This window comes from Apium graveolens, chromosome 5 (genome assembly GCF_009905375.1).
Source record: "Apium graveolens cultivar Ventura chromosome 5, ASM990537v1, whole genome shotgun sequence".
NCBI classification, from domain to species: domain Eukaryota; kingdom Viridiplantae; phylum Streptophyta; class Magnoliopsida; order Apiales; family Apiaceae; genus Apium; species Apium graveolens.
The window spans coordinates 24,345,476-24,369,336 of NC_133651.1; the positions used below are offsets into that span (position 1 = coordinate 24,345,476).

At 39.1% G+C, this 23,861-nt stretch overlaps 1 protein-coding gene across 1 annotated transcript; it reads right to left on the bottom strand.

The window, feature by feature from the left end:
- Nucleotides 1-22,497: 22,497 nt before the first annotated feature.
- On the bottom strand, nucleotides 22,498-22,929 carry LOC141659924 (uncharacterized). The gene has a single exon (XM_074466863.1). It carries the CDS (start codon nucleotides 22,927-22,929, stop codon nucleotides 22,498-22,500), a length of 432 nt encoding a protein of 143 aa, XP_074322964.1.
- Nucleotides 22,930-23,861: the final 932 nt, after the last annotated feature.

Below are 23,861 nucleotides of genomic sequence, written 5' to 3' on the forward strand. Positions count from 1 at the left end.
GTCATGTTCACACGGATCTTTTTCGAAAGATATCTTCTCATGATCTGGTACGAGGTCTACCCAAGCTAAAATTCAAGAAGGTTGAACCTTGCACAACATGTCAGCTAGGAAAATAGGTAAAGACATCTTTCACTGCTAAGAATCGTGAGTCAACAACTGACCCTTTGCAGCTTCTTCATCTAGATCTTTTTGGTCCAGAAAGGTATGTAAGTTTGGGAGGTAAGAATTATGCTTTTGTTATAGTTGATGATTATTCTCGCTTTACTTGGGGTACTATTTTTGCGTACTAAGGATGAAGCTTTTGTTGAGTTTAAGGATCTTATTACTAACCTTGAGACTTAGTATTCATATAAGCTCAAGACTATCCGTAGTGACCATGGAGGTGAATTCGAGAAGGATTTCATAACCTTCTGCAAATCGAGAGGAATTACTCATGAATTCTCAGCTCCTCGAACTCCTCAGCAGAACGGAGTAATAGAACGTAAGAACATGACTTTACAGGAAACTGCCCGAACTCTACTGCATGAGAGTAAGCTTCCAAGAAAATTTTGGGTTGAAGCGGTACACACTTCCTGTTATGTTTTAAATAGAGTACTTATTCATCCTATTTTGCTTAAAACTCCGTATGAATTGCTTAAGAAAAGGACTCCTAATATTACTTATTTTCGAGTATTTGGTTCCAAGTGTTTTATTTTAGATACTCAGAATAATCGAGGCAAGTTCGATGCAAAATCTACGGAAGGAATTTTCTTGGGATATTCTACAACAAGCAAAGCTTACCGTGTTTATAATTATGTCAAGAATAGAGTAGAAGAGTCCATCAATATTGCTTTCAATGAATCCACATGGAATATATCTCAAATTGATGAAGACACTGCGGATCTATCATCTCATTCCCAAATGAGACAGTCTCATTATGAAAAGAGTCAGTCTCATTCTGACAAGTCGAACAGTCAAGACTCTCCAGGTCCTTCGCAGTCTTCTGATAATTCTTCAGGATCTACTCAAGCTTCAGATGAATCTTCTGGCTCTCTAAAGACTCCCGATAGTGTTTCAAATGTGATTTCTGTTACTCCTCCGGATAAATCTTCACAAGCGGAAATGAGGCAGTCTCTTTTGAATGAGACAACTCCTATTCATTTCCAGGCAGACAATTCTAATGAGGAAGAGATGAGTAATATTCAACTTCCTAAGTCTTCTAGGACTGTGAAGAATCATCCACCAGATAATCTTCTTACTGATTTAGATCAAGGGATTTCTACTTGAAGCAGATTTCACAATCTGTGTGCATTCTGTGCTTTTGTTGCTGAATTCGAACCAAAGAATGCTCAAGAAGCAGTTGCAGATGAACACTGGTCTGTTGCAATGCAGGAGGAATTGAACCAGTTCGAGCGTTGTGATGTTTGGGAACTCGTCCCACCTCCTCAGGATGCCAAGATCATTGGTACTCGTTGGGTTTTCAAGAATAAGAAGGATGAAGATGGTAACATTATTCAAAATAAAGCTCGTTTGGTTGCTCAGGGATACAACCAATAGGAAGGAATCGATTACGATGAGACATATGCTCCAGTAGCTCGTTTAGAAGCTATTCGAATCTTAATGGCTTTTGCAGCTCACAAGAAATTCAAGCTTTATCAGATGGACATCAAGAACGCTTTTCTAAATGGCTATCTCAAGGAAGAAGTCTACGTGAAGAAGCCTCCAGGTTTTATTCATGACAAGTACCCTAACTATGTTTACAAGCTCAAGAAATCTGTCTATGGATTGAGACATTCTCCTCGTTGTTGGTACGAGCGTCTCAGTCAGTTTCTTGTGAACAATGGTTTCATTCGTGGTACACTCGATCCAACTCTCTTTATTTTTCATAAACGTGATAACTTTCTTTTAGTTCAAGTTTATGTTGAGGATATAGTATTTGGATCTTCTAACGAATCTCTGTGTAAGTGGTTTTCTGATTGCATGCATAAGGAATTCGATATAAGTCTGATGGGTAAATTGCAGTTCTTTCTAGGTTTGCAAATTAATCAGTCTAATACAGGAATATTTATTCACCAAGGCAAGTACATTGAGGATTTACTCAAAAGATTTGCACTTGATCATGTCACACCTAAATTAACTCCGATGAGTACTTCAGTTAAGCTTTCAAAAGATGAACAAGTTACACCTGTAGATGTCACTAAATTTCTAGGTATGATTGGCTCATTGTTATATTTAACTGCCTATCGGCCTGACATTATGTAGAATGTATGCTTGTGTGCTTGTTTTCAATCTCAACCTAAAGAATCTCATTTGAATGCCGTTAAATGTATTTTTAAATATTTAAAAGGTACGAGTGACTTGGGATTATTTTATCCTAGTTCCTCTTCCTTTGACTTAATCGGTTTTTCAGATGCTGACTATGCAGGGTCACAGGTTGATAGAAAAAGCACAAGTGGTGCTTGTGAATTTTTAGGAGATTGTTTAGTTGCATGGCATAGCAAAAAACAAACTTCAGTAGCTCTTTCTACAGCTGAAGGAGAGTACATCGCAGCTGGAAGTTGCTGTGCTCAAATTTTGTGGATGCAACAAACATTGCAGGATTTTGATATTTCTTACTCAAATATTCCTATTTATTGTGATAATACCTCTGCAATTAATATCTCTAAAAATCCTGTCATGCATTCTCGTACTAAGCATATTGATGTTCGTCACCATTTTCTACGAGATAATGTTTCTAAAGGTAATATTGAGCTTATTTATATATATATCTACTGAGAAACAACGTGCAGATATCTTCACTAAGCCCTTAGCTGAAGATAGATTTTGTATAATGCGTCGTGAATTAGGTATGTGTTCTCTCTAATTTATTACGTGATTTTGTGTAATTTTATGTGATTAATTTTTAATTTTAATGATTAATCATTAACTCTTACATGTGCTTATTTGTTTGTTACGTGTGTTTATATGTTTGTATAATTATTAGTATTTTTTTTATTTTTTAGTCTGTGTGTTGTTGCATGTTTATTGCCAATAGATTTAGGATATATTTTGATTAGATTTATCATTTTCTCGTTTTTCGTGCATGTATTGTTCTTTCAATACACCACTTCTGTCTTGCACCTGTTCACTTCCTCTTCCATCTCTAACACTTCAGTTCCTATTTTTTTTAAACCCTCTTTCTTAATCTTTTCGTTTTCTTCATTCTACTCTTTCAGTCTCTTTCAAAATCCTCTCCTTTTCTCTCTTAACCCTAAAACTTCTCACCAATGGCCCGCCGTTCGAGATCCACCGCTAATCAAACCCCAACCGCCGGTTCATCTGGCATCATGCGTCGTCGTGTTGCTACTGTTGTTTCCGAAGCGTCAAGTGAAACATCTCCTGATTCGTTCGATAAACATGTGAAAGAAAGCGGCTCCAAAATCTTAACAAAGCCTATTCTTAAAGAGCGGATTTGTGATATTGAGTTGTTAACCCGAGTTGGCGTGTATGATTTGTTCAAGTTCCAAGGGTGTGAATCGCTGTTGTCACCGGAAGAAGTTATCTACCCAGAGCTTGTCCGTGAGTTCTATGCAAATTTTCAATTGCTTTCAGAAAGCATTGTGTTTTCAAATGTTCGAGGGACTCCTGTCGTTTTTAAGGCTGATGCTCTTGCCAGAATTGGAGGTTGTCAGATCAAGGGGTGTGTCCTTTCACAACACACCAGGCGTTTGTTGATGTTCCCGAGCTTCATTATGAGGAATAGCTCAAAGCTATTATTGGCAAGAACTTTGTTGATGTTTCCATCAAACCATCGGTATCAGATTTAACACCACTCTCTCTTTTGGTTTTTAGACTGTTTCATACAAATTTGTTGCCTCGTAAAAGTGGTCGAGATCGAATCAATTTTCAAGATTCGATTTTAATTTCTATATTTGTCAAAAAGGTTCCTTGTGATGTGTCTTCCCTGATTATCAAAAATATACATCATTGCTCGACTCATGAGTCGATGCACTTGCCTTATCCTGCACTTTTGTCTAAAGTGTTTCGATATTTTTGTGTCTCTGTTTCTTCTATTCAATCTGAGAAAATTAGTACGTTGTTTTATTTGTCTATTTTAACAGCAAATAATTTGTTTGTTTCGGAGTCAAATAAATTGCATTTTGATGAAACTCATAGGCACGTTGGTGGACTTCCAAAATCCCCAAACTATACCTCAGACCCCTTTGATCAGCCTACAAATACTCTGCTTAATTCTTTGTTGATTAAATTAAATGAAAATTATGTCACTTTGGCTAATCTTAATCAACACTTTGCGTCTGTTGAGACTTTGGGTTCGCTAACCTCACAGGTTACTATGATTCATGCTTCGTTTGAGTTATTTCGTAAGTTTGTTTGTTCTTCCTTGGATTCAATCAATGCAAAGCTATCTGTTTTGCATGCTTTTGATGTCAAGTTGGCCAAAACAATAGACTTTGAGTTTGGGATTCTACAAGAAGGGATGATTTCCTCGGCCAAGGCCTGGGAAAAAGAGTTTGTAAAGTTGTTTTTCAAGCTTGGGTCCGAGACGATGTTTGTGTCACAGCAGCTGTCCGCTATGCAGGACAAGTGTAAGATGTACTGGCATAAGAAACGAGACTGGATTGTCAATTGTACTTTAGAAGAAATCACAGATCCTCTGCCACTTCCTGCCACCCTTCCACCTTCGGTTTTCAGCTTGACCAGAGAAGAATACAAAGCAAAGATCTTTGACTGGCTTCGTGAACGTGACGGAAAGGCACCAACTCAAGATGCTTTTGACAAGTTCTTCTCAGAATATGATTCTGCTCATGTCTTTCCATCTGCCAAGGATAAAGCTTCGGGCTCGGGCAAAGATAAATGGAAGGCTCCAGTTAATGTTGATGATTCAGACTAAGCCTTTTACGATGATGAAGGGGGAGAAATTCTGGATGTTTTTAAGACCTGTTTCTGTGTTTATGTTTAAGTTTTAAGACTTTGTTTTTCTATTTGGTTTCTTGGTTTTAAGACTATGATGCTATGATGCTTTGTGTTTCAGACTAAGGTTGTTTGATGAATGATTTTGAATGTTTTAAAAGATAACTGGACACCCTGATTGAATGGGTGGGTTGTTCTTTGGGTTTCTTAGTTTTATATATAATTGAGATTGTGTCATTTGTGTGTTTCTTTATCATTATATGCATACTGTCTCATTCATCCTTAACATATCTTACTGTCTCATTCACATTGTTGCATTCATATTTTACTTGTTATATTCTGTTGTTGCTAATTTTCTACCTCCAGGAGCTTTAAGTGTTTTTGATAGGGGGAGCAATTTGTCATCATCATAAAAGGGGGAGAATGTTAATTGTTTGGGTTTATGATGATAAGATCTTTCAAAAACAGAATGCAGATAAACAGAATGGAATAATACAACAAGACTGATTCAACAATGCTTATCAGATTGCAGCAGCTCTTCCAAGAGTCTATCCCGCAGGTTTAGTATTAGGTTGTCAGGGTTTGTGTAAATCTTGTTTATCTGGATAAACCTTATCTCAAACAAACCCACCCTATCTTATAAACTAAGTTTGAATCTTTCAAGACTTATCCTTTACTTGGTTTATCTTTTTCAAATAACTAACATATTAGTTTCTCAAGTTTTATTCAAATATTTTCAAACAAACTTGCTTTCAAATCTTATCTATCTTATCCTTTGTTTGAAAATAAATCTGTTAGAACTTTGCCTATATATACAACTCATTATTTCAGATTTGTGGCTAATGCTTTTCACATCAATTCTTATCATCTGAAAAATACTTTCTTGTTATATACCCGAGATACATATCCAATAAACAAGAAGCTTTAGTTTGAGTTATAAACTTTCACATTATATTCTTGTATCTGAAAGGTGTATTATATCACTCGTCCCGGGTTGTGGGAGTTTGATTACAAGACGAAGGCCAAGTAGCTTTGTGCTAGGTAGCTGTGTGTAGGGAAATGTTTCTTTTAAATGGGCCAAGTTTGTAATCAAGGAAAGTTTGTAAGTACTTTGTTTTAAGTGGATATAATACATTCTCTATGCTAGTTGGCATGGGGACTTGGATGTAGGCCATAGACTAGGTGTAGGGGCCGAACCAAGTGAAAACTTATGGTATTTTTTTTTACTTTTTACTTTTCAGTTTTCAGCATTCTGCATTTTATTACTGTTATTTACTTTCTGCAGTTAATTGAGACTGTCCCATTCATTGTCTCATTTGTAAAGGGACTGTCCCATTTGCATAAGAGACTGTCCCATTTGCCTTGACAGTTAGAATATTATATTATCTATCGAGCCATCGAATTTCAACTTGTGCATGAGCGTTAATCTACTCTTGTGCACATTTGACAATCGTCAAGTCTCTCTCCGAGTCAAATAATCTGAAAAGGCTCAACATTTCAGATATGGAATTCTCAGGAAGCTGCCTGAATTCTAATATATATGGCTGTAAACAATCAAATAGTGGAAAGTTACCTGCATACAATTTTCTCTACTCTAGTAAAGGATGATGTTTCCAACAATAATCTTAGCGGTCCAATTCCTATTGTTCATGGTTGTTTCGGTAAAAGAACTTTTGTGTATAAGTAAAACCACTTTTTAATGTTTTTTACAATTGCTTCCAGTGGGAAATCATTGAATCACGTATCGTATGACATAGCCTTAACTGTCTTAATAATGATACTTATTTCAGCCACAAAGTGATTAAGAATATCAAATATGATCCCGGATGATCTGGAATTATCATGAAGGGCTTGGCCAACAAATATGATCAAGCAGATATTTTAATATACCAGTTACATAAAAGGTTTCGTGTATTACCATGTTTGTATACTCTAAACTGTAGTTGATGTATCGGAGAAGTACGAAGAATTTGGAGATGATAATTGATAGCCTATATTAGCCCAGGCTCAATTATAGGAGCCCAAGGCCCACAAATAGGAGCCAAGGGCCCGATAAGCAATAATCCTGGAAGGCTCCAAGACACGTGCCAGCATGCACACCGGCCAGGTGGACCGGTTCCGGAACCTTCCTACGGTCCAGATCCAGCAGTACAGTAACTCATCACAGACATCCACGCGTCTTTTAGTCCAAAACCCACCTACGGTTCAGATCCAAGGTACAAACCTCTAAACCCTAATAGGAAGCCTATAAAAGGCTAAACAAAAGGTGTATTGGGGGTTACTTCATCTTTACTATATACACACATACACACATTAGGGTTTTATTGCTAAAACTCCGTATGAATTGCTTAAGAAAAGGACTCCTAATATTACTTATTTTCGAGTATTTGGTTCCAAGTGTTTTATTTTAGATACTCAGAATAATCGAGGCAAGTTCGATGCAAAATCTACGGAAGGAATTTTCTTGGGATATTCTACAACAAGCAAAGCTTATCGTGTTTATAATTATGTCAAGAATAGAGTAGAAGAATCCACCAATATTGCTTTCAATGAATCCTCATGGAATATATCTCAAATTGATGAAGACACTGCGGATCTATCGTCTCATTCCCAAATGAGACAGTCTCATTATGAAAAGAGTCAGTCTCATTCTGACAAGTAGAACAGTCAAGACTCTCCAGGTCCTTCACAGTCTTCTGATAATTCTTCAGGATCTACTCAAGCTTCAAATGAATCTTCTGGCTCTCTAAAGACTCCCGATAGTGTTTGAAATGTGATTTCTGTTACTCCTCCGGATAAATCTTCACAAGCGGAAATGAGGCAGTCTCTTTTGAATGAGACAACTCCTATTCATTTCCAGGCAGACAATTCTAATGAGAAAGAGATGAGTAATATTCAACTTCCTAAGTCTTCTAGGACTGTGAAGAATTATCCACCAGATAATCTTCTTACTGATTTAGATCAAGGGATTTCTACTAGAAGCAGATTTCACAATCTGTGTGCATTCTGTGCTTTTGTTGCTGAATTCGAACGAAAGAATGCTCAAGAAGCAGTTGCAGATGAACACTGGTCTGTTGCAATGCAGGAGGAATTGAACCAGTTCGAGCGTTGTGATGTTTGGGAACTCGTCCCAAACATTATTCAAAATAACACTCGTCCCCCAGGATGCCAAGATCATTGGTACTCGTTGGGTTTTCAAGAATAAGAAGGATGAAGATGGTAACATTATTCAAAATAAAGCTCGTTTGGTTGCTCAGGGATACAACCAATAGGAAGGAATCGATTATGACGAGACATATGCTCCAGTAGCTTGTTTAGAAGCTATTCAAATCTTAATGGCTTTTGCAGCTCACAAGAAATTCAAGCTTTATCAGATGGACGTCAAGAACGCTTTTCTAAATGGCTATCTCAAGGAAGAAGTCTACGTGAAGTAGCCTCCAGGTTTTATTCATGACAAGTACCCTTACTATGTTTACAAGCTCAAGAAATCTGTCTATGGATTGAGACATTCTCCTCATTGTTGGTACGAGCGTCTCAGTCAGTTTCTTGTGAACAATGGTTTCATTCGTGGTACACTCGATCCAACTCTCTTTATTTTTCATAAACGTGATAACTTTCTTTTAGTTCAAGTTTATGTTGATGATATAGTATTTGGATCTTCTAACGAATCTCTGTGTAAGTGGTTTTTTGATTGCATGCATAAGGAATTCGATATAAGTCTGATGGGTGAATTGCAGTTCTTTCTAGGTTTGCAAATTAATCAGTCTAATGCAGGAATATTTATTCACCAAGGAAAGTACATTAAGGATTTACTCAAAAGATTTGCACTTGATCATGTCACACCTAAATTAACTCCGATGAGTACTTTAGTTAAGCTTTCAAAAGATGAACAAGGTACACCTGTAGATGTCACTAAATTTCTAGGTATGATTGGCTCATTGTTATATTTAACTGCCTATCGACCTGACATTATGTAGAATGTATGCTTGTGTGCTTGTTTTCGATCTCAACCTAAAGAATCTCATTTGAATGCCGTTAAACGTATTTTTAAATATTTAAAAGGTACGAGTGACTTGGGATTATTTTATCCTAGTTCCTCTTCCTTTGACTTAATCGGTTTTTCAGATGCTGACTATGCAGGGTCACAGGTTGATAGAAAAAGCACAAGTGGTGCTTGTAAATTTTTAGGAGATTGTTTAGTTGCATGGCATAGCAAAAAGCAAACTTCAGTAGCTCTTTCTACAGCTGAAGGAGAGTACATCACAGCTGGAAGTTGTTGTGCTCAAATTTTGTGGATGCAACAAACATTGCAGGATTTTGGCATTTCTTACTCAAATATTCCTATTTATTGTAATAATACCTCTGCAATTAATATCTCTAAAAATCCTGTCATGCATTCTCGTACTAAGCATATTGATGTTCGTCACCATTTTCTACGAGATAATGTTTCTAAAGGTAATATTGAGCGTATTTATATATATATATCTACTGAGAAACAACGTGCATATATCTTCACTAAGCCCTTAGCTGAAGATAGATTTTGTATAATGCGTCGTGAATTAGGTATGTGTTCTCTCTAATTTATTATGTGATTTTGTGTAATTTTATGTGATTAATTTTTAATTTTAATGATTAATCATTAACTCTTACATGTGCTTATTTGTTTGTTACGTGTGTTTATCTGTTTGTATAATTATTAGTATTTTTTTTTATTTTTTAGTCTGTGTGTTGTTGCATGTTTATTGCCAATAGATTTAGGATATCTTTTGATTAGATTTATCACTTCCTCGTATTTCGTGCATGTATTGTTCTTTCAATACATCACTTCTGTCTTGCACCTGTTCACTTGCTCTTCCATCTCTAACTCTTCAGTTCCTATTTTTTTTAAACCCTCTTTCTTAATCTTTTCATTTTATTCATTCTACTCTTTCACTCTCTTTCAAAATCCTCTCCTTTTCTCTCTTAACCCTAAAACTTCTCACCAATGGCCCGCCGTTCGAGATCCACCGCTAATCAAACCCCAACCGCCGGTTCATCTGGCATCAAGCGTCGTCGTGTTGCTACTGTTGTTTCCGAAGCGTCAAGTGAAACATCTCCTGATTCGTTCGACAAACATGTAAAAGAAAGCGGCTCCAAAATCTTAACAAAGCCTTTTCTTAAAGAGCGGATTTGTGATATGGAGTTGTTAACCCGAGTTGGCGTGTATGATTTGTTCAAGTTCCAAGGGTGTGAATCGCTGTTGTCACCGGAAGAAGTTATCTACCCAGAGCTTGTCCGTAAGTTCTATGCAAATTTTCAATTGCTTTCAGAAAGCATTGTGTTTTCAAATGTTCGAGGGACTCCTGTCGTTTTCAAGGCTGATGCTCTTGCCAGAATTGGAGGTTGTCAGATCAAGGGGTGTGTCCTTTCACAACACACCAGGCGTTTGTTGATGTTCCCGAGCTTCATTATGAGGAAACATGACCGCGGAACAAATACAAGCTGCAATGAGCCTGTGGAAGGAAAAGTATAAAACTGAACCTGAGACCCGCCCAGGGGATCAGGAAGAATCACGGGGATCAGTCCTGGATCGAATTGCAAAGAACCTGAAAAGACCTCCAGAGGATGCCCGAGATGAAATTAAAAGAGCCACTCTTCGAGAAATGATTCGGAAAGAAGAAGAAGCCAAAGCTAAAGAAATTATTGAGAAGAGAATCCGGGATGAAGAAGCAAAGCTGAAAAAGAAACCTCACCGAATCCATATTTCCTCGGATTCAGAGCCTGAAAAAGAATCCAAACAAGAACAAATGGCTCGGGCTCTCCGTGATCTTAAAAGAAAAGTAGAAGGCGACATGGAAGTTGGAGCAGCGACCACTCCCTTTACCAGGAAACTGGAGTCTACTCCCAGAGAATCAGGGCTCAAACACTTCAATTTCGATTCCTTTGATGGGTTAGCTGACCCCGAAGAACATCCGAATTACTTTGAACAAATTTCCAATATATATGACTACAAGGACCTAACTAGATACCGTTTATTCGTGTTAACACTCAAGGGGGGAGCTCAGAAGTGGTTCATCCGAATACCGTCTCGGCGTGTTGATTCCTAGAAAGACTTTTGAGAGATTTTCTTAAAAAGATTCTGGGCTAATCGAATAAACGAACTACAAATGTGCCATCTGGAGACAATCCAACATAGGAGCAAAGAGTACATCCCCGAGTTCATCAAAAGATTCCAAGAAGCTGTCAACCTACTATCCAATCTGGAAGAAAAATAAGCTATTAACATCGTCCAGAGAAACCTCCATCCGGTCTCTTGCGAGGACTATATCAAGGACCTAATTCATAGAGAGCCCCGGAGCCTGGCCTCAGCCAATGCACTGACCTCTAAATTCATAAAAGAAAATGATTTTCTCAAGTCAATGAAGATGAATAGGAGAATCCACGACGAAGATGAGTCCCCGGAGCATCGTTCCTCATACAGGAAGGATAAGAGATTCAAACTGGATAGACAGTTGAACTACATCCAACAATCCCAGGGAACCCTACCCCGGGACAGCTATTCAGGGCCCCAGAAAAATGAGAGGAAACCAAGTGCTAAAAAGGAGCCCAAGCCAGAGTGGACACCCCTCAACCGACCCCGGGCCGGCATTTTGCGCAAAGTTAAAGGTAAAACCTTTTATTAACCACCAAAACCATTACTTGCACCCCCGGAGAACAGGGCCCGAGACAAGCATTGTGGGTACCACGAAGATCATGGACATACAACAGAAAACTGTTTCTCTATGAAAATGTTCATTGAAGATCAAATTAATAAGGGGAGCATGAACCAGTATCTTCAGAGAAGATTGAATGACAAAGACAAGACCCCGGGAAGCAGCAAAAATATGGTCAACGTTGTCTTTGGCGGAACGATTTCTCCACCCCGGAGCCCGGACATGGATAATGAGGTGATGATGTCCAGCCTTTTAAAGATGAGCCAATATACTTCTCCTATTCTGATTTTGAAGGACTCAATCTGGACCACAACCAGGTCTTGGTGGTGACTCTCGATGTGGCAGATACCGAGGTAAAAAGAATTTTAGTTGATAACGGTTCTTCTGCTAACATAATATTCGAGTATACACTCAACATGATGGAGCTCAACCACTTGTGTATGGACCCCTACCTTGAGGACCCTTTATATGGATTCAGAAACACAATGATTCCAATCGGGGGAGTAATTTATCTTCCCATAACTTTCGGAACCGCACCCCCAGCAGGTTTTGCATGTCATGAAGTGTTTCGCATGTCATGAAGTTCTACGTGAAAAGTGCGACATCATCATACAACATGATCCTTGGCAGGCCCACAATTACCAAGCTCTAGGCCATCCCATCAACAATTCACTTGAAACTCAAATTCCCCACCCCAGGTGGAAGAGGATAACTGATGGGAGACAGAGACATGGAAGGAAGGTACTACGACCAGGCATTGATCATGGCAGAAATAGAACCAGAAAAAAGAAAGAAGATAATGTCCCTCCCCAAGGGGAAAAACAGAAAGAAGCATCGAGAGCATCTCAGTAAAAGGCCCAGATTAGATGTGAATATGATCGAAGATTCGAGGTATAACATAACCAATGCTGACACCCAGATTAAGAAGTTTACGGAAACTAAAGAGAAGACAAAGGTCGAGCCTGCCCAACAGACAATGGAAGTTGAACTGGAGCCCGGGAACCCCACCTGGAAGATCAAAATTGGCAAAGGCCTGGAAACCACCTTTCAAAAAGAGCTTGTCGATTTATTAAAAGAGTATGCTGATGTATTTTCCTGGATCCCAGAAGACATGTCGGGAATCGACGAATCTGTTACAATGCACAGTCTGGACGCAGATCCAAAACAAAGGTCCATCAAACAAAAAAGGAGAAACTTCGCACCAGAGAGACAACAAGAAATTGATCAAAAGGTAGAAAAATTGTTGAAGGCGGATATCATTTGCGAAATTAAGTACCCGGATTGGCTAGAAAACGTTGTTCTAGTCAAGAAGCCCAACGGGGAATGGAGAATGTGCGTTGATTATACAAGCCTCAATTCAGCATGCCCTAAAGACTCCTACCCACTACCCAACATTGACCAGCTGATAGATGCAACTTTGGGCCATGTTATGCTAAGCTTCGTGGATGATTTCTCCAAATACAACCCAGTCAAAATGAATCCAGAGGACATTGCAAAGACTGCCTTCATCACACACTGGGATATGTACACCTTCATCATGATGCCTTTCGGCCTAATCAATGCAGAGCCACATATCAAAAAATGATGAACACCATTTTTAAGAGCCAACTGGGGAGGAACATGGAGTCCTATGTCGATGACATGATATACAAAGTAATCACAGTCCCAGATCACATCAAAGACCTCAAGAAATGTTTTGACAGCTTAAGGAAGTACAATATGAAGCTAAACCCGGAGAAATGTGCTTTCGAGGTCCCCTCTGGGAAGTTTCTTGGTTAGTGAACGGGGAATCGAGGCGAACCCGGAAAAAATTAGAGCAATCATGGAAATGGCGATTCCCCGGACCCAGAAAAACATTCAAAAGTTGGTGGGATGTTTGGCAGCCCTTCGCATGTTTATCCCAAAACAAGCGGAGAGATGCCTGCTTTTCTTTGAGTTCCTAAACAGAGCCCGGAACAAAAAACTAATTGAGTGGACTCCAGAATATGACACGACCTTCGAAGAAGTCAAGCGACACTTGATGAACCCGTCTATGCTGTCAAAAGCCAAACCTGGAGAGCCCCTATATCTCTACATTACAGCCAGGGCGAGAGCAATTTCTTCGGCTCTCATATGGGAAGAAAATGGAACATAGAGCCCGATTTACTATGTAAGTTAGGTCCTCAAGGATGCTGAAACCCGATACCCAAACTTAGAAAAATTTGCCCTAGCTCTTGTACACTCAAGCCGGAAGCTTAGACAATATTTCCAAGGCCGGGAGATCAAAGTGATAACGGATCAGCCACTCCGAAGAATTATTCACAAACCAGACGCATCCGGAAGATTGGTAAATTGGGTGATAGAGCTATGCCAACTCAATATCAAGTTTGTCCCAATGACGGCCATAAAAGCCCAGGCTTTGGCCGAATTCGTCATGGTATGTACTTTCCCCAGAGCCCCGGAAATCCCAACTAACCAATCTGGAGGAGAAAAAGAAACCAACGGCAAGAACGCATGGACATTATATGTCAATGGCTCGGCGACAGTTGAAAGGTCCAGGGCAGGCCTAATTCTTTCGAGCCCGGATGATTTTACAATTCAACAGGCTAAAACTTTCGTTTTTAAAGCAACAAACAGTCAAGCTGAATATGAAGCATTGCTATCCGGACTCAGATTGGCAAAATCACTCGGGATAATAAAGTTGATCATCTACAGTGATTCCCAGATTGTGGTCAAACAAACCAATGGAGAATACATCGCGAAGGACCCCAAGTTGGCACAATATCAAGTGATGGTGCGGAATATTCTGTAATCCATCCCGGATACCACCATTCTGCAGATAAATATAGAGGAAAACTTCAAGGCAGATGAACTTCCCAAGCTCGTGCAAAAGACTTCGGATCTAAGCAGTTCGGTCTATTTTGAAGAGCTCGGGGCACCTAGCATAGATCGGGCCGAAATCTTATGCATTAGCAGCCCGGATAACTAGAAGACTCCCTATATAGCCTACTTGATAGATGGAACCCTGCCAGAAGATCAGAATAAAGCACGGTACCTCAAACATAAAGCCGCCCGATCCTTCCTTGAAGATAATCAACTATATAGGAGAACCTTCTCGGAACCCACTCTCAAATGTGTTGATCCGGAAGAGGCAGCTTATTATCTCCGAGAAATTCATGAGGGAATTTGCGGAGATCACCTGACCGCCAAAGCCCTAGCCTACAAAGTCATTAGATAAGGATACAATTGGCCAACTATCCATACGGATGCGGTGGCATATATGAAGAAGTGTAGCAAATGCCAAAAGTTCAGCAATGTGCTGAAGCAGAGCCCAAGCCTTCCGGGTTCAGTTTTATCCCCGGTTCCCTTGGATGTTTGGGGTATTGAAATCATTGGTCCTTTTCCCCGAGCCAAGGGAGATTTACGCTACGTTTTAGTAGCGATTGACTACATGACTAAGTGGGCGGAAGCTAAAGCCATGTGAACCATCAATCAACAGGATTGCATCAAATTCATGGATTCGATCGTGATGAAGTTCGGGATACCGATGATCTTGATCTCAGATAACGGGCTGCAGTTTGTTGGTTCGGATTTCGAAGTTTATTTCGCAGCTTGACAAGTAGAGGTAACCAATAGAACTATACTCCGGGGCCTGGAGAAAAGATTGAAGGAATCCAAAAAGACCTGACCAGATGAACTCCCGAAAATCTTGTGGTCTTACAGGACCACCCCAATGACAAGAACCGGAGAGACTCCCTTCAAACTTGCTTATGGCACCGAGGCTCGGCTCCCAGTCGAAACCGGATCACCCTCCCATAGAGTTGTCAATTTTGATGAAGTCTCCAACGTTGAAGGCCTTAAAACAAACTTGGAGCTCTTAGATGAAGTAAGAGACCGGGCTGTCGAGAAAATGGAAAGCTACAAGGAAAATACAAAGCTCTATTTTATAAAAAAATTCAAAATCAGGGAATATGAGGTGGGAGATTTGGTACTCTGAGACACTAAAGCTTCAGAACCAACAAATCAAGGCAAACTACAGCCCAACTGGGAAGGGCCTTACAAAATTAAGGAGGTTCTACGCCCTGTGACATACAAGCTATGTTATTTCAATGATACCGAGGTCCCTAACACCTGGCACATGGCCCATTTAAGGAAATTCTACCAGTAACCAAAAGGTGCTCATTCCGGGACCATCTCTATCTCGGAATTATGATATTTTTATCTCTCAATCAAATGATTTAAATATTGTATCTATTCACCCCAAAATGTAATGTCTACTTTATTTATATTAAATGAAATTTTTATTTTTGAGCATCCCATAGCTTAGAATAATTTTGTTCTATCATTCGATTACTACCATTATATGCACACCCAAACGCGTGACTTATATAAATTCATTACTTAGAAAAAATTTCTTACAATTGGAAATTTTACCCTTCCCGGGGTCATAAAACACAACCCATGTGTAATAAGAAAAATTTCTTACAAATTGGAAATTTTACCCCTTCCCGGGGTCATAAAACATAACCCGTGTGTACTAAGAAAAATTTCTTACAAATTGGAATTTTACCCGTTCCCGGGGTCATAAAACACAACCCATGTGTACTTAGAAAAATTTCTTACACATTGGAAATTTTACCCCTGCCCGGGGTCATGAAACACAACTCATGTATACTTAGGAAAATTTCTTACTTGTGAAAATTCACGGCTTAGAAAAATTTCTTATAATTGAAGTTTTTGCCCCAACCCGGGGCCAGAAACAGATCACAGCCTATGTTTGCTTACGTGAATCTTCTATGTTCAAATTTGAAAGCGATAAAATGCAGTCTAAACACACATGCGTTAAAATAAACCCAGGGAAACCTACCCCGGAGGCAAAAGTACGTTCAAATTACATTCAAATCAAAGTAGCCAAATGCTAAGTTCAGGAAATACTTAAAGAACATCAAGTTAAATTACAAGGCACGAGGCCCAAACAAATTAATCTTTTGCTGCTGGCTCCGGGGGAGGGGAAGGAGGCTGCTCCAGGTCATCTTGAGGCAGAGGAGGCTGTTGAGCTATCGGGGAATCGGGCACATGAGGCGCATTGTTGGATGATCCAGCTCCGGAATCCCTGGCCAAGATGGCGTTGGACTCATTTTCCAGTCGGGTCTCCTCTTCAATGTACTTCTCGAGGAAGACATCGATGGTACCCCCGGGGTTGTCGGCAAGGTACCGGGAGGCAACCCACCAGCATATCTGGATCTTTTCTAGAGCCTTTTCATTCAACTCCTCGAAGTACGCCGGAGTTCCCCGGAAGTTGGCTAAGACTTCTTCCGGAGTGGGCCTGGCAGCCAAATCATCTCTCAGGCTCTGGATCTCCGCCCTCATCTCCCAGACAGATGCCTCGGCACGATCCTGCCTCTCCCTGATTTCATCTAAGATCTTTTTATGAGCCTCAGCCTCCTTCAAATTGGCCTCTTTCAACGCCTTTACCTTCCGGGCCAAAATCTCGGCCTCAATCTTAGTAACATCGTTGGAATCAGCCTTCGCCTGCAAAAATTTACACGTCAAAACTAGAAGATACAAAGCATAAAAAGACAAGTACAAAAAAAATAAAGCAAGTACTTACAGCAGTAACATCCTCCTCCATAGAAGTCAAGAAATTTTTGAGAGGCTCCTTCCGGTACATCTTCCTCTCGGTAGTGGTGGCATAGTTTTCAAACAGCTCCTTCCGGCGAGTCTCCGGAGTGAAACTAGCCAGAAGTGCTTTGAGGGTCTCCGGAGTGTCAGGGGCCAACTCGGTAGCAATCTTCTTCGAGGATCGGCTCTCCGAATCCTCAGCATCCCCCTCCCCGGACTCCATAGGGGCATTCTTTCTCTTTCTGGGCGCCTGGCCCTTCTCCTTCTCCTTAACAACCTTAGCCCGAGGCTCATTTATCATAATTGTCGTCCTCCCTGGACGTGTTGGCACGGCCTTCCCGGCCCCGGCACCAGCTCCACCCTCCTCGCCGTCACCAACTTTCTTCTTCCCGATGTCCAAGCTATTCAGACCACCGATTCTCCTACACCTTGTAGCCAAGTCCTTCAATTGGGCAGACATGTTGCTGGGATATGGGATCAACAACCCATATTTTCGCACAAAAACTTGCAAAATCGAGGTTATTTACACAAAATCACCGCAATAAACAATACAAAACCAAACAACTACACGAATTCAAGCCCAAAACAATAAATCATACGAAAGATTCGAATAAAAACCTATAGCTATCAATCATTACTCGCACAAAATAATGGCATGCAGCACAAAAGTAAGAAACAATGGAGAAGAGAAGCAGAAAACTTACAAGAAAGAAGGCAAAAATTCTTGGTCACTCGCTTGCAGTCGAATCTTCAGAAAAACTTCAAACTCAGAAAATTTGTATATTTTGCTCTTGTGTATCTGCTGGCATAAAAGGAAAAACAAGGATTAAGCATGGGTATTTATAGAGGAGAGAAAGGGAAGTGAAAAGGCATTACTTAGTGGTTTGACATCCCCGCCACTTGGCGCCTCCTCACTGGTCTCGAAAATTGTAACTGCAGCAGTTAATACCTCTGGTGTAATCATGTCATGGCACGACTTTTCAGGAAAAAAGGGGGAAACGGAAACGTTTTATACACTCAAAAATACATACACAGATATACATATATATCTGTGAGTCCGGCTGGAATCCCTACAGACATCTAACATCCCGAATTTTCCGCACCTACTTTCCAGAGTCCGGTCAAATCAAAGGACACCCTGTCCTTATACATCCAACCTTATCCCAAACTCAAATTTTAAATCAAAGGACTAACCAAGTCAACCCCGGAGTCTCATACCCATTAGACCCCGGGGTTAGGGACAACAAATTAAAGAAAAATCCCAAAATCTTTCCTATATAAAAGTTTAAGGAACCCCACCTTGGACGCAAATCTAAGGACTAACCAAGTCAACCACGAAGTCTCATACCCATTAGACCACGGGGTTAGGGTGCAACAAATCAAAGAAAACCCCAAACTTTTTCTTATATAAAAGTTTAAGGAACCCCACCTTGGACGCAAATCAAAGGACTGGCCAAGTCAATCCCGGAGTCTCATACCCATTAGACCCCGGGGTAAGGGGCAACAAATCAAAGAAAAACCCCAAAATTTTTCTTCCACATAATGCAACAATAACTAATCAACTCCCCCATTTGGGAAACCCGCATAAGGGAGTGAGAGGCAAATGATAGCCTATATAAGCTCAGACCCAATAATAGGAGCCCAATGCCCAGGAATAGGAGCTCAGGGCCCGGTAAGCAATAATCCTGGAAGGCCTCAAGACACGTGACATCATCCACACCGCCCAGGTGGACCGTTTCCGAAACCTTCCTACGGTCCGGATCCAGTAGTACACTAACTCATCACAGACGTCCACGCGTCACAGACGTCCACGCGTCTTTCAGTCCAAAATCCATCTACGGTTCAGATTCAAGATACAAACCTCTAAACCCTAACAGGAAGCCTATAAAAGGCTAAACAAAAGGTGTATTGGGGGTTATTTCATCTTTACAATACACACACATACACACACACCACTATCTATCTGTTTAATTCCTACTCTACCCTTTCTTCTCCGAAACCCCTTCTCATTCTCACGTCGGAGGTGCCGCGGGTATGCCACCCCCCTTCTGGTTCTGTTTTGCAGGAGCCTATCCTACAGTTACACCACAAACCGCCATCATTTCTGCTCAAATGGAGTTTGAGTCCGAGTAGCGCAGGTAGAGGACCCCGGGGTGATATGAAATTATCATGAAGTGTTTGGCCAACAAATATGATCGAGCAAATATTTTAATATACCAGTTACAGAAAAGGTTGCATGTATTGCCATGTTTGTATACTGTAAACTGTAGTTGATGCATTGGAGAAGTACGAATAATTTGGAGATGATAACTGATAGCCTATATTAGCTCAGGCCCAATAATAGGAGCCCAAGGCCCAGGATTAAGAGCCTAGGACCCGGTAAACAATAACCCTGGAAGGCCCCAAGACACGTGGCAACATCCACACCGCACAGGTGGACCAGTTCCGGAACCTTCCTACGGTCCGGATCCAGTAGTACACTAACTCATCACAGACATCCACGCGTCTTTCAGTCCAAAACCCACCTACGGTTCAGATCCAAGGTACAAACCTCTAAACCCTAATGGTAAGCCTATAAAAGGCTAAACAAAAGGTGTATTGGGGGTTACTTAATCTTTACTATATACACACATATACACACACCACTATCTATCTGTTTAATTCCTACTCTACCCTTTCTTCTCCGATACCCCAACTCATTCTCACGCCGGAGGTGTCGCGTGGACGCCACCCCCCTCCGATTCTGTTTTGCAGGAGCCCATCCTACAGCTACACCACAAACCGCCATCATTTCTGCTCAAATTGGGTTTGAGTCCGGGTAGTGCAAGAAGAGGACCCAGGGTGATCTACAATTATCATTTACTACTTGATCCTCCAGAGGTGAAAGGGGATCAATAGGCCATTCAATGGATGGGTTTGGATCGGATCGGCCTAAATCCATATCCATATCAATTTATTTTTTCGGATTCAGATTCAGATCGGATCGACTCTAGATTTTTTATAGGCTGATCCATATCCGGACCTGGTCGGATCACGAATTTCGGATCGGATATCTGCTCTATTTATGTATATTTAATTTTTAACTTCAATTATTACAAAACCTTTTTAAAATTCACAATTTCGAAAAATATTAAAATACAAGTAGAATATAACGAAGTCCAAAGATAAATTACGAACTAAAATTCGCTTTTTGAAACAAACATACTATTGGATTGTACAGTATTTTAATTCTAACAATGGAAAAAATTGATGTTGCAAAATGAAAGTGTTATATAAATTGAGAGTTGGGTTATGCTGCTCTAAAAAGTAAAAGAATTAGAGTTATAGAAATGGACTAGACTATGGAGATCGAATCGAACAAAATATAGATAATGAGATTTGACTCGAAGATAACGGGACTTGACTTAGAAATAAAAGTGTTATATGAAATGAGACCTGAGTTATGTGGCTTTAAAAGGTAAAAGAACTAGAGTTATAGAAATGGACTAGACTACAGAGAGTGATCCGAACGAAATATAGATAATGGATTTCACTCGAGGATAATACGTTTAAAATTAGAATTATTAAAAAATATTTTTATTACATTATATATATATATATATATATATATATATATATATATAAACCGGATCAGGTTATTAACGGATCGGATCGACCTAAATCCATATCCGCTTCATTTATAATTGGATTTTTCTTATAGGATCGGATTTTTAATAGTTCGATCCATATCCACTAAAATGACCTCGAATCGTATCGGATCGGATTTTCGCTCTATTAAAAGTAATAGACATAGATGTATTGATGATTTACTTCAAGCTCCTGCAGAATTTGCTTGGAATACCAAAAGTTGAAGACATGTACAAAGTGTGTAGACCAATTCGAGACTGATCCAGGTTGTAAAAATGATAAAAATATCGGCACAGTATTGGAGATTTTCAACAGGAGAATACAGAGAATAAGCAAAGTGGTGTCAAGTTGCACGTTACAAAGTTCATCAGGTTCTTGCTTGTACCATAGTCCATACCAATTAAATTTTCCGTTTTATCATCTTAATTGAGAATCTAATACTCAATTTGCATTCTCCAACGCTAAGTAAAGATTTTCAGATTCATCAATTTTTTTTTTTTCAAATTTAGTCGATAAGATAACCAACTGTCATTTACTATGAAATATTTAATTATAATATACTTAACTATCAGTGGAGTATTTTATATTACTAGTTACATGATTAAATATCATATACGAATTAGGATGTCGATACATTATTACTTAACTATCATCGGAGTATCTTATATTACTGGTTAAATATTATATACAAATTGAGATACCACTACTTCAATTGATCAAAGTTGGTTAGTTTTTTCAAATTGATTATTTTTGTTAATTTTTTTAGATAATCGGTTAATTTTTATCACTTTTTCGCAAAATATAATTAATGTTTCTTTGATTACAAAATTAGAGCCAATGTATGATTTATATGAGTTCGTAATATACTTTTAATAGCAACATTATAATTTTTTAATCAAATACTGTAACTATAAAAATACCCCAACATTCATGTTAAAAATTCATTTGTACCTATCTTAAGTTAAAACTCTAATATTGTATTTGGTTGGGGAAAATGGAGTGAAATGCAAAAAAATAAAAGAAAACAATGTAGGTAAGTTGAAAGATTTGAAAAAAAATGAGATGATGCATAATTTTATGATAAGAGTTGTAAGAAAATGGGTATGGGGAGAATGGACCATTCCTTGTGAAATTGGAGGGGGGTGGGCTCTGATGTAAGTAAATGGCTTGGAACAGAATGGAGGAAAGAATGAATATTTAAAACATATAACTAACATCTACTACAAATTTCATTAGTAAAACCAAACACAACATAAGAATTGCGCTATTTTCCCCAAGTTAGGTGCTGGTGCTGCTCAAACATCAAAATAAAATCTTAAAATCCTAACCTTTTAGTTAAATTTTTAATTCTCCAAGTTCCTATTACACAGAGAAAAAGTAACAATTTTTACATAAATCCGAAATTAATAACATACCAAAACATTAAAAAGGGAAATTAAAATTAAAATATCTAAATAATTATACACAGTTCAATTATGCGACAAAGCATAACAACAAGATAATCATGATTCATGAGTGCCACCGCACCGCCTACCAAAAACTTGCACGCATTATCACACACTTCACCATCACTAATTTAATTATTCACTACATTCCAAAAAAATATACATACATTATCATAAAAATAATCAAAAACAAAAAAAAATCAAAAAAAAATCTTCCCATTCCACTGACGTCACCCTCCACCTCAGCTAAAACTCGGACCTTCCTTACCTAGATCCACAGACCCTTTCCCCAAACCCGGCACCGTCGCGTACCTCGACGAGAAGTTTCGCGTCAAATACTCATCCACCTCCACCGGGTCACCGTTCCGGGTCGGACCTTCATCGAAATTAAGCGCGTAGCTAAGCGGATCGTACTGGTACTTATTAGAACTTTTGCTCCGATTGAATCGCCGGATAAAAGTCTTCCATTTCGGTCCGGCGACGATCTCCGACCACTCGCGAAGCTTCTTCAGTGAGTTGACTCCGCTGTTCCACAGCGATTTGATTCCGGAGGTCGCCGAATTGTCGGAGCCGTAAGGGATGCAGAAGCAGAAGCGCCGCTTTACGAAAAGCGTTTCGGAAACGTCGTCGTTTGACTCGACGTCTATGATCGGAGAGAATTCACGGCTAGACATGTGTGTTTGTGTATGTATGTAGATACAGATGCGTGTGTGTGTGTATAGGTGAATTGGTGAAATTAAACCCTAACGCTCATTTATTTTATTTGATTTAGGAGTGTTTAGTTGTGGGTAGATGATGGTGTGTGTTTGTGTGTTATATACGGGTGTTATTTAGGAGACATAACGGCGTTGTGTAAATGAAACTTGTTACCGGTTATTGCCGGTGATATGAAAGTGTAACTTGTTTTGGGGCCCGCAGAAAAGAGGGGAAACGTCTGTGGACTGTGGAGTTATGAATTAGAGATAAGAATGATCCATGTGAGTTTTATGACAGATACTCCCTCCGTCCCTCCCAGATGTTTACATTTGGGTGGGGCGCGGAGTTTAAGAAAAATGATAAAGTAGTGGAGAAAAGTTGAAAAAATGAGTAAAGTAGTGGGACCGATTAATATTATATGTATAAAGTGGTTATAGTGGAAGAAAATAGTGGATGTAGTTAATTTAAAAATTATAAAAACTTTACTATTTTTGGAAAGTTTTGAAATGTAAACAATTGGATGGGACATCCCAAAAAGGAAAGTGTAAACAAATGGGAGGGACAGAGGGAGTATTTAATTGGATTATGCGGGGAATTGTTCCTAGATATTTTTATTTCTCTTTTTAATTTCTGTATAATAATTTTTTTTGTAAAAATACACTTTTTTTACATTCCGATACAACCGGTTGCAATCTCGACTGGTTTCCATATGCAACGGAAAGAAAACTCGAATGTATGTAACTAGCTGTATATTTTGTTAATTTTATTCGTATCGTATTTTTACAAATATTTTTAGAAAATTATAAAAATTATAAAAAAATAGAAAAATTAAAGTAACATTTTTATAATTTTTTAAAATATATATCTTTCAATAAAGAATAAAATTAAAAATTATAAAAACTTGGGAGGG

Excerpts from the sequence above, each read along its gene's own strand:
- LOC141659924 (XM_074466863.1), bottom strand. The coding sequence starts at position 22,929 with ATGTCTAGCCGTGAATTCTCTCCGATCATAGACGTCGAGTCAAACGAC.